The sequence below is a fragment of the Anabas testudineus genome, chromosome 9 (assembly GCF_900324465.2).
Source record: "Anabas testudineus chromosome 9, fAnaTes1.2, whole genome shotgun sequence".
In the NCBI taxonomy this organism is placed as follows: Eukaryota; Metazoa; Chordata; class Actinopteri; order Anabantiformes; family Anabantidae; genus Anabas; species Anabas testudineus.
The window spans coordinates 22046576-22060629 of NC_046618.1; the positions used below are offsets into that span (position 1 = coordinate 22046576).

The 14054-nt window shown below is 40.5% G+C and overlaps 1 protein-coding gene across 1 annotated transcript in view; it reads right to left on the reverse strand.

Annotated features, from left to right (window-relative positions):
• The window catches only part of LOC113151381 (protein unc-13 homolog B-like), a 127471-nt gene that overhangs the window by 18873 nt on the left and 94544 nt on the right, over positions 1 to 14054 (reverse strand). Inside the window, exons 23-30 of the mRNA XM_026344353.1 lie at positions 8791 to 8859; positions 8359 to 8448; positions 7467 to 7607; positions 6990 to 7219; positions 6557 to 6642; positions 4975 to 5101; positions 4467 to 4563; positions 1381 to 1524 (exon numbers count right to left, since the gene is read on the reverse strand). Coding sequence (XP_026200138.1) covers positions 1381 to 1524; positions 4467 to 4563; positions 4975 to 5101; positions 6557 to 6642; positions 6990 to 7219; positions 7467 to 7607; positions 8359 to 8448; positions 8791 to 8859 — 984 coding nt within the window. The remainder of the gene's footprint in view (positions 1 to 1380; positions 1525 to 4466; positions 4564 to 4974; positions 5102 to 6556; positions 6643 to 6989; positions 7220 to 7466; positions 7608 to 8358; positions 8449 to 8790; positions 8860 to 14054) is intronic.

Here is a 14054-nt window from a genome sequence, read left to right on the forward strand (position 1 = left end):
GAACAGATTATCTGGTCTGATAACACAAAATTAAAGTCTCTGAGCAGAAGTAGGCACTATCAGCATAAGCAATATGCACAACATAAGAAAGTACTGAAAAGTTTTGCCTTTAACAAAAACCTGATGGGGAGTGCACGTAACCTGACACGTGACATAACGATTCACCTTACAGCACAACAATGACCTGAACCGAGCTAAGAGTGAGTACATGGAACAAGTGTCTAACTGTTCTTGAGGGGCAGAGCCAAAGCCCAGACTTAATCCCTATAGATTAGGGGTGGGTTGGTCTGGTCCTCGAGGATCAAGGAAGACAAAGTCAACTGGTATCTTCCAGCTTCTTACTGACTGGACTCACCTGATCCTGATAATGTGGAAGGACAAGTTGGAAAACAAGCAGAGAAGCATCACCCTGACCTCAATTACCCATCCCTGCTATAGATCATCTGTAGCCAAATCTGAAATGGCAATTCAGATGCTTCCCATCCTGCATGATGGAGATCGAGAAGATCCACAAAGAAGACAAGGAATAAACTGTGCAAGTCCAGGCGTGAGAGGCTTGTAGCCAAATCAAAAAATTTCTAAAGACGTGATTTCACTTTTTCACTGTGGGTTACTGAGTGTAGACCGATGGGCAAATAGTGAAGGGGTCAGAAGACTTTTTAAACCACAGATGGAAACATTTCTATAAATATAACAAAAGGAGAGACAAGATGGTCGGAGATGAAAAGGTGAGAGAGAGAGATTAACGTGATTGGAGTGGCAGAAATTGAAAAGGCAGTCAAGAGATGGGGACAGAGAGATGGACAGCTCAGAGTGATGGCTTAGCCATTCTTTAGTTAATGAGTCCCATATCGATCGAGCCATCGTGCCACACACACACACGCAGAAATATACAATTCCTCTGTACAGAAATGCTTGTTAGATTTAATGGCTAGGCCTAAAAGCAACTGGCCTAAATTCAATTTGAAGGAAAAAAATGATAAAAGGTTCAATTACAAATTACTTCAGTGTATACTTAAAGCTCTCGATGACTCATGATTTAAAGCGGCAGCAGGAAGGAGTTAGTTATGAAATAAACTCGACCCTGTGCCAGTGATGAAGTGGTGTTTAAACACTTTAATCCCCTCTGTGCCAAACCTGCATGCAGGAAATGATAAATTGTAATATTACTTCCTACACAAACGTGGTGCGAGAACCTGGTAAAGAAAAGAGCTCAAGTAGGTTGAGAAGCGTACTTGTGTTTAAAAAGGTCTGGAGGAGCTAGAGTTCATGCTAGAGGATGTCTGCACTGCATGCACAGTGACACGGCATCTGCTCACGTTCATGTTTGTACAGCACGTTTCTAGTCGTACAAGTAACGAGAATGTGAACAATGCTCACCTTGGCGAAGCGGCGGTTGTAGTGGGCCACCACAGGCGGGTCTGGGCAGTCCAGTTTCTTGATGATCTCAAAACTCTGGTTGAGCTGAGTGAAGATGTCCACCACTGAGCTGGAGAACAGAGCATGCTCAGACGTCTGCTGGAACTGCACGAGGAGGGAAGAGTGGACAAATAGCAACATGTTAGAATCTCTCACCATAATCATCCTGCTGTTTCACTGTTTCCACATACGGCACGTCCTCTCCTCTTCCATTTTCTTTTTATTAAAAGATGGCTCAAACTGCTTGTTTCTTTTTCTACCTACTGCAGCTGTGTTCCTGTGTAATAGTAAATGTGTGATTGCAGGGTGCTCTGACCATTAAAATCATCATCATTGACTTGAAATCTTGCCGGTCTGAAGATGGAGGGCCTTATGACAGTGCTGCACCAATCAGATGTTCCCACAGATAAATTCATCAGTTAAATGGCTCTAATGGAAATGGTGCCCAGAGGGTCGATGTGGTTGTTAGTGGTGGTTAAGAGGACCATCCCACATATTTCCAAAGTGACTGAGACCTGCTGTTTCCTGTCTCTCGTCCTCTTACAAGACACAGCCCACCTACAATGTACAGATATAATTGGTTCTTTAGGAGCCAAAGGAAGCTGACGAGCTTTTTACAGTTCCTCAATAAAATCTTTAATGGGCTCCTTACAGCTCCCTATAAGTTTCAAGAGTTGGACCATCAGGCTACTTTAGAATATGTGCTTAGAGGATTCTGCAATAACCAACACACCAACATCTTTAATGCATACATCCCTCCTGCACTTTTTATATGTTAAAGTAAAGAAGCTAGTTCAGGCAGCTGTTGTTCATACAGTGTCATTTCAAATGCCCAATCTCCACCCAAGCATACACCTGCAGGCTATGCCTTTATGATTTCATCCTCCACCTGAGCTCTGTGCTTTTTTTTTGTTTTTGTTGAGGTGTGACGAGATCAGGGCCAAAACGCTAAACTTCACTGTACATATGATACATTCCATGTGAGGTGTCTTAGCTCTGACAAGTGATGACTGAAAGAAGAGCAACGCTGCTGAACGTTTCTTAAAGCTACAATATGCAACTTGTGGCAATCAAGTTAGCTGTAGCATAGGACTTGAAATCCATCTACTGATGGCATCAAATACTTTGTTTGCATCATAGATCCATGGTGAGAGCCAGTGGTGTGTCTTAGATGCACACAAAGGACACAACTTATCTAAGAAGGAGGCTCCTTGTTCAAAAAAAACTTTAGAAGGGAAATGTTCTGCACTATTGTGGTGCTGTGCTATGAGTGTTTTAATGTGCTTATTGTATTAAGATAAATTCAGTGTTACATGAAAAGTCAATTTGTTGACCGTCATTGTGTTAGCACAGTGGGGGTGCCAATGGCTCTTGCTAAAATAAAAGGCAAAGATTGTCTGTCTAAACGTTTATAATCAAATAAATAGACAGATAATAGACAAAGAAATAAATCTTCACATAGAGCAAAGCCATGAGATAAAGAATGAACAGAACACAACCATCCCTCCCTTAACTCTCCTCATTGTTTAACACATACAGCAGCCTTTTCTGCAGACGACACCCTACTATCAGAAAACACCCACAGCGACAACAAAGGGCAACACAAGATAAAGTGCAGCTCCGGGACCAACAGGAGGTTAAGAGACAATAGTTGTCCATCACTCTGTTAATCTGGGTCTGTCCGGCCAAAAGCAGAACTCGGCTACACCCGAATTAATCGAACCGTCTTTAAAAGAGTCTGTGAACAAAAGGTCGTGCGACTGAAGCTGTCCTTCATTCTGTTGTGGATGTCAGTGCTGCAGAGAGCTGTACTACCCACTGCTGGGACACTTAAAGGGGCTCTACACACTGGGGTTCTGTGTAAGTATTTAAAACATGTGATGGTGGTGCACACCAGAAGATTACAGGGAACGTTAGCAAGTCATTATAACAGATCATTTACCACAGTGATCTTCAGAAATTAGTCACTATTGACAATATTACAATCAATTACCAACCAAAATGTGCTGTTGATTATCTCCTGATGACTGTTATTATAGTCTTCATTCAACTTCATAAGTAACAATTAGAAAAACTATGGTTTCACTTTTTCCTTCAGCTGCTATACAGAGCCCACATTACAGATTACACATGTTTGATTTTGATATACTTCATTAATCCCTTTAGGGAAATTGCTGTGGAAAGGCAACTAAAATTAAAACGCTTCCTGGACGAATGGATGGATCTTGATCCACAGTCACCCCCATAGTAGAAAGGAGAGAAGGAATGTAATAGTACTAATACTCTTACTACTTATTTGTTGTGAGTAATCACAAATCGAAAAAATAAAAGGTGAATGTATTACATTTATGCAAGATGTGTGTAATAATAAACCTGTCATAATAGTTTAGATCACAAATGTCTCATCTCCACTAATAGAAGCCTGCAAATTGTTTTTATTTGTCTTAATTAAATTCTGGTGTCAACTGAGGCAATTTCTCTGTCTGCAGGAAACAAGAAGATGCTGATTGAATCTTCAGAGGTAGATTTTCTTCACTAGTAAACAAGAATATGTTCTATGCAGTTACTGAGATCCTTTTTTTAAACATTTGAACTGCATTTCATGACTGGCAAAGAGTCAGCACTCAGTTGAAGAGAGGTCACTCTGTTTTTAAAACGAGATCGATTTGTGTAATGAGCTCTCGTTGTATGCAGCCACTCAACTCTGCTGCTTTCCCCCGTTCACGCGCGTCCTTTTGAAACGCTGATTCAGTCTACATGACAGAGAAGTCAGAGTTCTCCAGGAGAAATCTGCTATCCCCCATGCCAATTATAACATTATTTGTTCTGTTTTACGTCACAGAAAATTGAATCTGAAAACAAAGCGTTATCGCGATGGCATGAAATAGTAGCTGACAGCTGTGACGAGTTGCCTGGTAACAACATAGCTACAGGAAACAGATTGGAGTCAGACCTGCAGGACAGAAAAGCGTATTCTGCTTTACTGCTCAATAAGTTGTCATGTCTTAAACCTTGGGCCCATATATGTTTATGTATTTTTGACTCACCCCTTCTCTCTTGTCTCTCTCCAGTGCTCCGTGCATGAACTCCATCGACACCTCCTCGTTCTCAGCCAGCCATGCAAGGACAAACTGGAGGAACCACCTGACAGAATAACAATACACAGACAAGACTCTTAGATGAACCACAATCTACTGCATAAGAGTCTTTTTAGCCTTTTGAAAACTGGCAACCAAGAATTCAGACGAAGGTTTTTGCTCTTGATGTTTTCAACTTGTAGACTCAGAAACTGTTTTAAAGAACCAGGTTGTATAAGCATTTCATTCTCAATGTCTAATAGGTCTGGTTTAATTTCATAGGTTTAGACTTTTTCCTCAATGTCTTACTTATTATCTTACATAGTCTAGAAATGTGCTTCTAAACTTGTCACATAGTTTAGAAGATGTATAAATAAAACACAGCATCCATATTTTTGGTGTCCAGCTTTGAGTAAACATGCTGCAACAGGAAAAGTCTCCGACAGAGAGAGGAGGATAGCGAGTGTGTGTCTCTTACGCTGGGTATTCAGGCACAGTGTCGGCGAAGGCAGGGAGGTCTTTAACGTACTCGTTGTAAAGCCACTTGACCTTGAAGTGCAGGTTCATGTAGTCTGCAGACTTGCAGAGCTTATGCTTCTCGTGTTCTGTGAAAATGAAAACCACATACAAAATAAACACACATACACACCGATGTTGTCTCTTGGAGTGTGTTTTGGTGCAGCAGAGGCAGAGGAGCTGTTCAATTCTGACCTTTTCAATCAAACTCCGATAAGAGATTCATCTGACACCGAACATAACATCAGAACAAAAGTCAGGAAGCATCACTCCCTCAGCTACGACACGTATGAGAATGTAAGTATCAGAAGGATGAACTAATAAAGGAATCAGAATTTTCCTTGAAACTGCTGCAGAATCAGACACAGAAACACTCCAACATGCTCCGGCACGTTTCGACACAGTGGTGAAAGTCGCTTCACGCTGACTTCTATCCAAATCCAATCACAGTTGTTTGTGTCACATGAACTGACAAATAAATACCAAAGGAATAGTAGTGATGAGATTAAAGCCAGGTCCCCACACTGGTTTCATTTTCAATTCTAATTACGAGGCGCTCCAAAGAAAACAGAGGAGTAGAAGAGTCAGTGTCACCGTGCACCGAGATACTAACTGTGGAAAAGTATTTCTTGAATGGAACTATATTTAATACTACTGTAATATTAAGTACGAAATAAGACCATGTATGGATTAATCTACTGTTTCCTGTCTACTAGTATGTCTTACAACAAAAAGACAGGAAACGCCACTTTACATAACTAATTACAAATGTACACAGACACACACACAGTCTTACCAGCGTAGAAATCAACTCTGCGAATGCGAAATGTGTTGGGAGCTGAGATGGCAACAGAATCACAACACAAGCCAAAACATTAGAGGAAACAGAATGAATTACCTCGAATAAAATACACCGACAGACAAAGACGAAAGTCCAGAAAACTGAAACTCTTGTCAGTGATAAACTGTGATTTCAAATCAAGAAACACGTCTATAAAACTCGACTCTACAGGTTTCTCAGTCTAAGGTCGGAGGACGTGCTAGATTTTATTTGATGGCCCGGAGGAGATCTACTCACCACAAACACTAACGACCACAGTGTCTTTGAATAAGGGAGTAAATTCCACATTTGTACTATAAACGTGTAGCTAACACACTGTGAGAGTGGCTGCACAGGACAGCACAGATAATGGTTTTGCATCAGTTTGTAGAAATAATTTTCATATGATCAAACTTTTGACTCAATAAATCCCTCGTTCTTCCAGGTTGGTTGACTATAGCTTTGACTCTCTGACTCTACTCTGTGATTCAGTCTCTCACTGGCTCTGCTGATCGTATCTATCAGCTACGCTGTGTGTGTCGACTGTGTCATCTCACCGTTGTTCCGCAGATATTGGCCCATTTCATACAAAACTGGAGAGAGAATGGATGAAGTGAAGTAGAGAAGGTGTGAATGTGGACAGTAAGAGTGCATCAACACTGCTTTTCTCTCTCACAACACACACATGCATATATTCTGCATACAGACACACACACAGTCTTACCCTCGAGGGCATATTTCATGTCCTGAGCAAACAGCGTCCACATGACCTCAGCGCTGACTTTCCCAACATTTAGTTCCTGAGGAAACCTGAGGAGAAGGAAAGCATCAAAGTTCAGGCGTCATAGAGTGTTTTCTTTCAATGTGTCATTAAAGGAAACAACTTAGGGCCACGTGCTGTATTAATATATTACATTAGCTATTTATTATGAATGTAAAATCCAAAATAACAATAAATGAAAAAGAAAAACACCAAAACATAAAGATTGTAGATGTTTTTTTGAATCAAGCACTCACTAAATTCAGCACTGTGTGTAATTTTTGAGATTTTCTCCATTATAAACTCGACATAATGGAAATGAACGCACATATTCGCCATCATCTCTCCAATTAACCAAATTAAAGGTAAATGACACAGAACAACACTCAGCACTGACTGGTTAATGATGGGTGTGTATGAGTTCTTGTCTTCCTCGATGATGGAGACGATGAGCGTAATGAGTTTGGGCCAAAAGTCGAGATTCTGGATGCTCGGGCCCTGCTCCTCCGGCTGGCTCTCTTCTTTCTTCTCCTCTTCTTCCTCTTCCTCCTCCTCTTCCTCTTCGTCATTTTCCTCCTCTTCCCCTTCAGCTTTCTCCTTCTTCTTCTTTTTCTTCTCCGGCTTTGGCTGCAGGAGGGAAAAGACGAAATGCAAATGAGAAGAATTTAGTTTAAAATTTGAGAAAAGTATTTCATATTAATAACAAGTTGTAGTTATAAAACCATATCACATAAGAGACTTTTCTTCTAAGGAGCTGTGCAAAGAATAATCAAAGAATAAAAAATATAAAATCATGTATAATACTTAAACTACGAGAGTGCTAACAGTAGAATATGATTACTGCAGGGGCCCAAATCATGTTGATGCAACTCACTGGTTGGACGGCCGGCTGGAACTGGCGGTTGAAGAGCTCCAGACAGTTGTTGAAGATGTATTCGTAGGTGGAGTTCAGACAGGCTTTGACGCAGTCCCGCACCACGTTGGCAGCTCTCGGTGGACTCTGCAGCTCCAAAACCTGCACAGGACCAGACATCGAAGTGGGAACAGAAACAGTGTGTGAATAGAAATACGGAGCTGTGATCACCACATTTCTGAGTTTACCATGAGCTTTGGACTGTTTTTGTTTTGTTCAGCCTGAAGGTTATAAAATTACGACACTTAACACTTAAAAAAAAACATAATTCTACGAAAATGAAATGACACGGTCTTCATAAAATCCCATTAATCATTCCCAAGGACACTACATCAATGGGCAAAATCTGAACAGAAATAATTGGACCAATTGAATCCAGAAGTGAGGTGCAAAGCCCTTCCTGTTTTATTTCAAACTGGAATAGAAAACACATGGATATATGCGAACATTCACACTCCTACACCCACAGAATCCTTGATTTTTCTTCTTTGTCATCTGCTGTAGAATCAATCTGCCTCTGCAAAAGTGCCAATACTGCCAATCTGAGCCTTTTGTAGCTACAGTTGCATGAACACAGGAATGATTCTGTTACTGCTGAGTATTATTTCAATAAATGTGAACTTATTCTGACGTTAATTTGGAGGTTTGGATCAAAACAACATACAATTTAAGAAAACCAGGTTTAAAAAATGTATGCAGCGATTTAATTTACTGCGATGTTTGCAAAGCACATAATTTGTTTCACTGCCAAAACCTTTGGCCATGACTGTGCAAAAAAAAAAGAAAGTGAAATCTGTCAGTGTTGCATGTACTGTACTTGTTTAGTTTCATGATTTGGAGATTGTGTTACTACCTTCATCCTGAAAAAGGTGATGCTAGTGAGAAGATCCACTGTTGACTTGAGGTCGTGAAGGCGAGCCTTGTTGCTGGCTGGGAAGTTGTTCTGCAGACAAGAACATGCACATTTGTAAAAAACAAAACAAAAAAACTATCAATAAACCACCAAGATTATTTGCTTTAGATTAGAATAAAGTTATTTTTAGGCCTTTTCATTTATCACATCGAGCCCCTTCTTTACTCTTTTATGTTTACCAGGCGTACTGCTTTAAACAAATCTAAGAGGTGGATCATCCTGACAAAAACTGTGTCAAAACCCTCAGCTGTTTACCCACTGAGTCCTCATTATGTGAACTGAATGGGCACAAATGTGCATGTCACAGGGACAAACTGAAGCTACAGATCATTGGGTGGTGAAGAAAGTAACAGCAGGCGAAAGCAGGCTCACCCTGTACATGGAGAGATCGATGCGCAGGGAGTTGTGCAGCTGATCCAGAAGCTTCACAAAACGATCTCTCTGTTGGAAAGAGAAAAGACAGCACAAAGAGGTGTCGCTCAGATTGTTCAGACAGCGAGGATGAAAAGACTGGAGCTTGAAATTGGTTCTCCCTTAATAGAGATAAATTCATATTCTGTTTCAGAAACATATCAAAACAGAGACACCGTGTCCAAAATGTGCGTTGATTATGTTCAAATTAACTCACGGACATGACTGCGTTCGTAAAATCAGAGTTAAACTCTATGAACATACCATGAGGTGACAGGTGACATAAAACGTATTGTGATCTATAATTCTCAAGAGTTTCATTATGAGAAGCACTGAATTTCTCGGGCGGAGACTTTTATGTCGCCTGCACTAAGCTGACTCAGTACTCGGCCTCTGCAGTCATTTTGGATCTGGACATTATTCTATTTATTTGCTGCTCTACAGAATATACATATCTTCATTGCTACATGCATTGACTAAACATGCCTGAACACAGCTGTCAATCATGAGTTCAGTATCAACATATCACATCATGCCGACCACGTTTAAGTGTCCTCGTCTGGAGAAAGTAAATGTGGAGGTGACTTTGTGCAGTGTAAAAAATAAAACCTTGCGAGACGTTTGGCTACAACTCAAAGACATTCTGGGATCGGTTGTATAAAAAAATGCACACGCTGTCGCCAGAAAAAAAACCCAGATGTAGAAAAATCAACCTCTAAAAACGTCACAATTAAAACGGTAAAGCAACAACACCGAGCAATTTAGGCTGGTGCTAGCATGAGATTAGAAATCAATTCACTCTACTCCGCCCAGCCCACTTTTTGTATGCGCGCCATGCTCTGCCCGGCACTTCAGCAAGTCATCGTTCTAAAATTACAACAACTGACAATGTTCCTAAACTTACTAATCAAGCTTAAACAAAACTCTCTGATTACAACGGAGAGTCTTTCTCCAAAAACTTTCAGAAGCAAAACATCTCTGCACTGCTCACGATGCACGTCTCAATGAGTCTGGATCACAGGAGGCTTCAACAGCACCCCATGTAAACCCTGCTCACTGGGAGAAAGGGGGCAGCTACTTCAGTTAAACACAGGGAAGCACATAGAGGAGGAGTATGAGGATGTAACAACCCTATGATTACTGTCCAACCAGCAACACCTAAGCTGCAGGCAGGAGCGATATCCCCACTGCTGATTTTTTTTATTTATCCAATATTTTACTTCATATGTTCTGGCGGGACAAATGTATTTGCATGTCACGCCAATAAAATAACCTGAAGTTGAGAAAGAGAGAGATAGAGAGGGTGAGAGAGAGAGAGAGAGAGAGAGAGAGAGAGTCCTCTGGAGTGGTGTGAGTCACGACAAGGCTGAGAAGCTGAGGAGATAAAATGAGTTTTGTCTGACAGAGAAAACGAGGGGGAAGAAGAAGAAAGAGAAGCAAAGCTTCCAGCCTCACTGAAAGCTGGCAACTAGTTAGTCACACCATTGCAAAAACACATTTATCTAATGTAATGACACCAAAATAGAGCAATTTGATTGGTTAACAGTTCGTACATGTTTGGCGTTGTGTCACACCACTGTCGGTCGCTCACTTCCACTTAAAAGTTGCTGTGTTTGCATAGAGATGATGCACTCTTAGCATGTTGGAAAGGATTTCCCTTTCTTTTAATCTGTAGATGAAAGTACAGACAATGCCAACATGAACCGGCATTAAACGGCAATAAAAAACAAAAAAACTAATTCTGATCGACCTCTCCTCACCAGCTCCTGCTTTGTTTGCGTCTATGTGTCCCGTGGTGGCAGGAACAATGCAAACAGTAATTATGGAGGAGAGAGAGTGCAGACACACAGAGAGAGAGAGTGAGGTGCTGTATAGCTTTGTGAGTCATAACAGTTAAGAAGGAGGCGAGTTTGGTTTTGGATGATAGAAGAGCAACGAGAGGTAGGTAGAAATCCCCTAACACTGACTGGCACAGAAGCCAAAGCTCTGGGTGACATGCTACGTCATTATCATGTGCACACACACACACACACACACACACACACACACACACACACACACACACACACACACACACACACACACACACACAGATACACACACACACTGTGGTTTATTTTTGAGTCAATCCCACGTAAACAATCTTGCTGCTGTAAATACTAAGCTGTCGAGCTCTTTTAGGAAATTACTTACCACCTTTTTCAGGCAGCTTTCCAAGTGATTTTCTTTGTTATAATGATGAGATACCTGCACTCAGGCAGATACTGAGAACCAACCCAGGTACCAAAGCTCTCTCTCTTCCAAATTTTGAAACTGCAAGGCAAGTTAATGATCAATCCATGTTGTATCCCTAATCCACTTATTAAGGGAAGTATCTAAGGGCAGTATTACTGTTTTACTTTTGATTTTTCATCTTCGGGCTTGAGGATCAATTTCACCAACATTGAACTTCATGGGATTTGTTGCCACTGAGAAAAAATGATTGCCAGATTTATCGTTAACCCTTAAACCTCAATTTTAAAACCAAGTCTTAATCGTCACCTTCACCTCTGCCAAACGAGGGCTGGAGGAAACTGGGTTTTAAAAGTTCAGGAACACACACATCTGACCTGAAAAGCCCGGGACGAGGAGAACAGCTCAGTTCTGACCTTTAAAGAAATAACCATCGTGTCACACTGTCCTTCCCTAAGGCAAAGCCATCCTCATCAACACATGTGTAGGTTACTGCGCACACACACACACACACACACACACACACACACACACACACACACACACACACACACACACACACACACACACACACACACACACACACAGTAATAGTGGATGCTACAATCAACTCCATTCTCCTTGTTACCTGCTCTCTACACACTGAGGGGAAGGTTATTCTCTCCTCCCCCATTATGAAGTGCCCTGTTCCACAATTCATGAGACAATAAAACAAATGTTCCAGACAGATGACACATGTCCTGTATTTTTTTTTAATGTGGGGATCAGTAATACTTTAAACCCAAAGGCTGCAACTCAGTAAAGTAGCCTGAAGAAAAAGAGAAGGGAAATTGATAATGATGTTTTATAGTCTGCACTTAGACTATAATTATTTTTCTTAGAGGGACCTTGTGTTAGTCTTAACTCAGTTTTTATAACCATTAAATTATCTTAGCACAGATATTTTATATTTTAACAGTTACCTAATGCAAAATAATATGCAAAATCAATTAAACTGAAACAATAATTTCACTGTGATATCTGCAGATTGTAGAAGACCTGTTAGTCCAAGTCTGTTTAGTTTAATGAAATTACTTTTGCTTATCTTTTCTCCTTTGAATGAAATCTTCTTCTCTAAGAACTGAAGAAACCGAGCTGGTTTCTGCACGAAAGCTTTTCAGTTTTTCTTGTGGAGCAGGTGCAGAATCATCACAATCTAATAAAAGTTACCTTCAAGAGGTTGCTGAAGGCAGATGACATTAAATTATCTGGGGAGGAAGCAGCATGTATTGCTCTGGTCTTGGAGGAGCTTTTATCCAAGGAGGAAAACACTTCAGTGACACGCGTCTAAGAGCCAAATAGGAGCTGGTGACAAACTGTTTGCAATATTTTGGGTAAGAGATACAATCTCAGTGTGCCAGTGTCCATAGTGATCAATTTATTTTAGATTGAAAATCACTGACACCAGACACACAACAATGATACCCAGTTACCAGAGTCTACAAAGAATATGGGCAGCTTTAAAATGAATTATTTTTATTTTATTAAATTATGTTGTAGGCACAAAATGTCAGGGTGTAGGTGCAAAATAGCGACTTTGTTTGCATCACTTCTCCCAGAAGAGAACAAAATAATTAAAAGAGTCACTTAAAGGAACGAATCTGCTCAATTTTATCATAAAACATTTAAACCTACTTATCTGACCCTAAATTACCTTTATAAAATGGCTGAGAGCTGGATGGTGTACATGCACAGTAACTATTCTGGGACAAAGTCATTTATAATAGAAACAACCAGAAAGAATCCAGTGAATTTTTGTTTGAACTGGCAAATTTCACTGTTGCATCAACAAATCCAACCTCAGAGAAACAGGGGAGGTGTGAGATGCTGCCATGTCTATAGTCTCCTCACACTTGTACACACACTGTAGGCATACAAACACACCCACACACAGAGCTGAGCAACATAACAGGCAACGTCACTAAAACTGTCAACCAGCGAAGTCAGAGATGAATCACGGAGCAGAGGAGAAGCGGAACAGATCCATATGATGGCATCTTTTACAGGCAGATAAAGGGCACGGAGAGGAGACAGAGGCAGAATACAGGAGAAAGAATCAGGCTGAGGTGAAGTTTTACACAACAGGAAATCACCTTATTACCATGGCAACAGGTGCATTGACATTGGCTTGGCTCATCATTTTTTTTTAAATTTAAACCAGAGTCCAATAAAGACAGAAGAGAGAGCAAAGGAGGTAAACAACGTGCAAAATATTAACTCAGAGCAATAAAAATAACGTTTAAATTGTTAGCTCAGGAGCTTTAGGCCCTATTTGTGAATTCAACACTTACTTAACAATTATTTATTGGTGTTGGTTGTCTAGAGAAATGTATATTTAAATCCTTCACTCTTCACTCATTTAAATTAGGCTGATTCATGCATTAAATGCTCTTAAGTCATCATCCATCCATCACAACAATAGCTCCAGTTACTCTGGTTTATAATGAGACAAATACATTAACCTATCCACACCGGCTTCTCAACAACCTGGCAACTCACAAATAGACCCACATTGTTGAGAAGAAGTCTGTCTGCACCCCCCCGACCCACTAAGGCAAGAACACTCATGCATAACTGAAGTCTGAGTATAAGAACTGAAGTCAGCTCCAGAATCCAGGAGTCATTAAGCTCGGCCTCTAGTTGTCATTGTCCTCTAGTTTGTGGCCCCTGTGGGGCCTGCAGGCTGAATCTAGGCCACCACAAAAGTTCAGAGCTGTTACCTGTTCCACAGTAATAAAAAAAATACAATTACATTTTAATGAGGAAGAATATTAGCAGTGTGAAGGAACACCTACTGGCTCTCCACAGGTTTACTGAATGTCCAGCCTGAACCTCTGATGCTACTTATGATCAAATGATATGATTCTATTTATCACATGATATCATTATATAAATACATATTACATTTTTATTATTATATTTTGTGTCGTACTCTTTATTTCAACTCCTTTTTG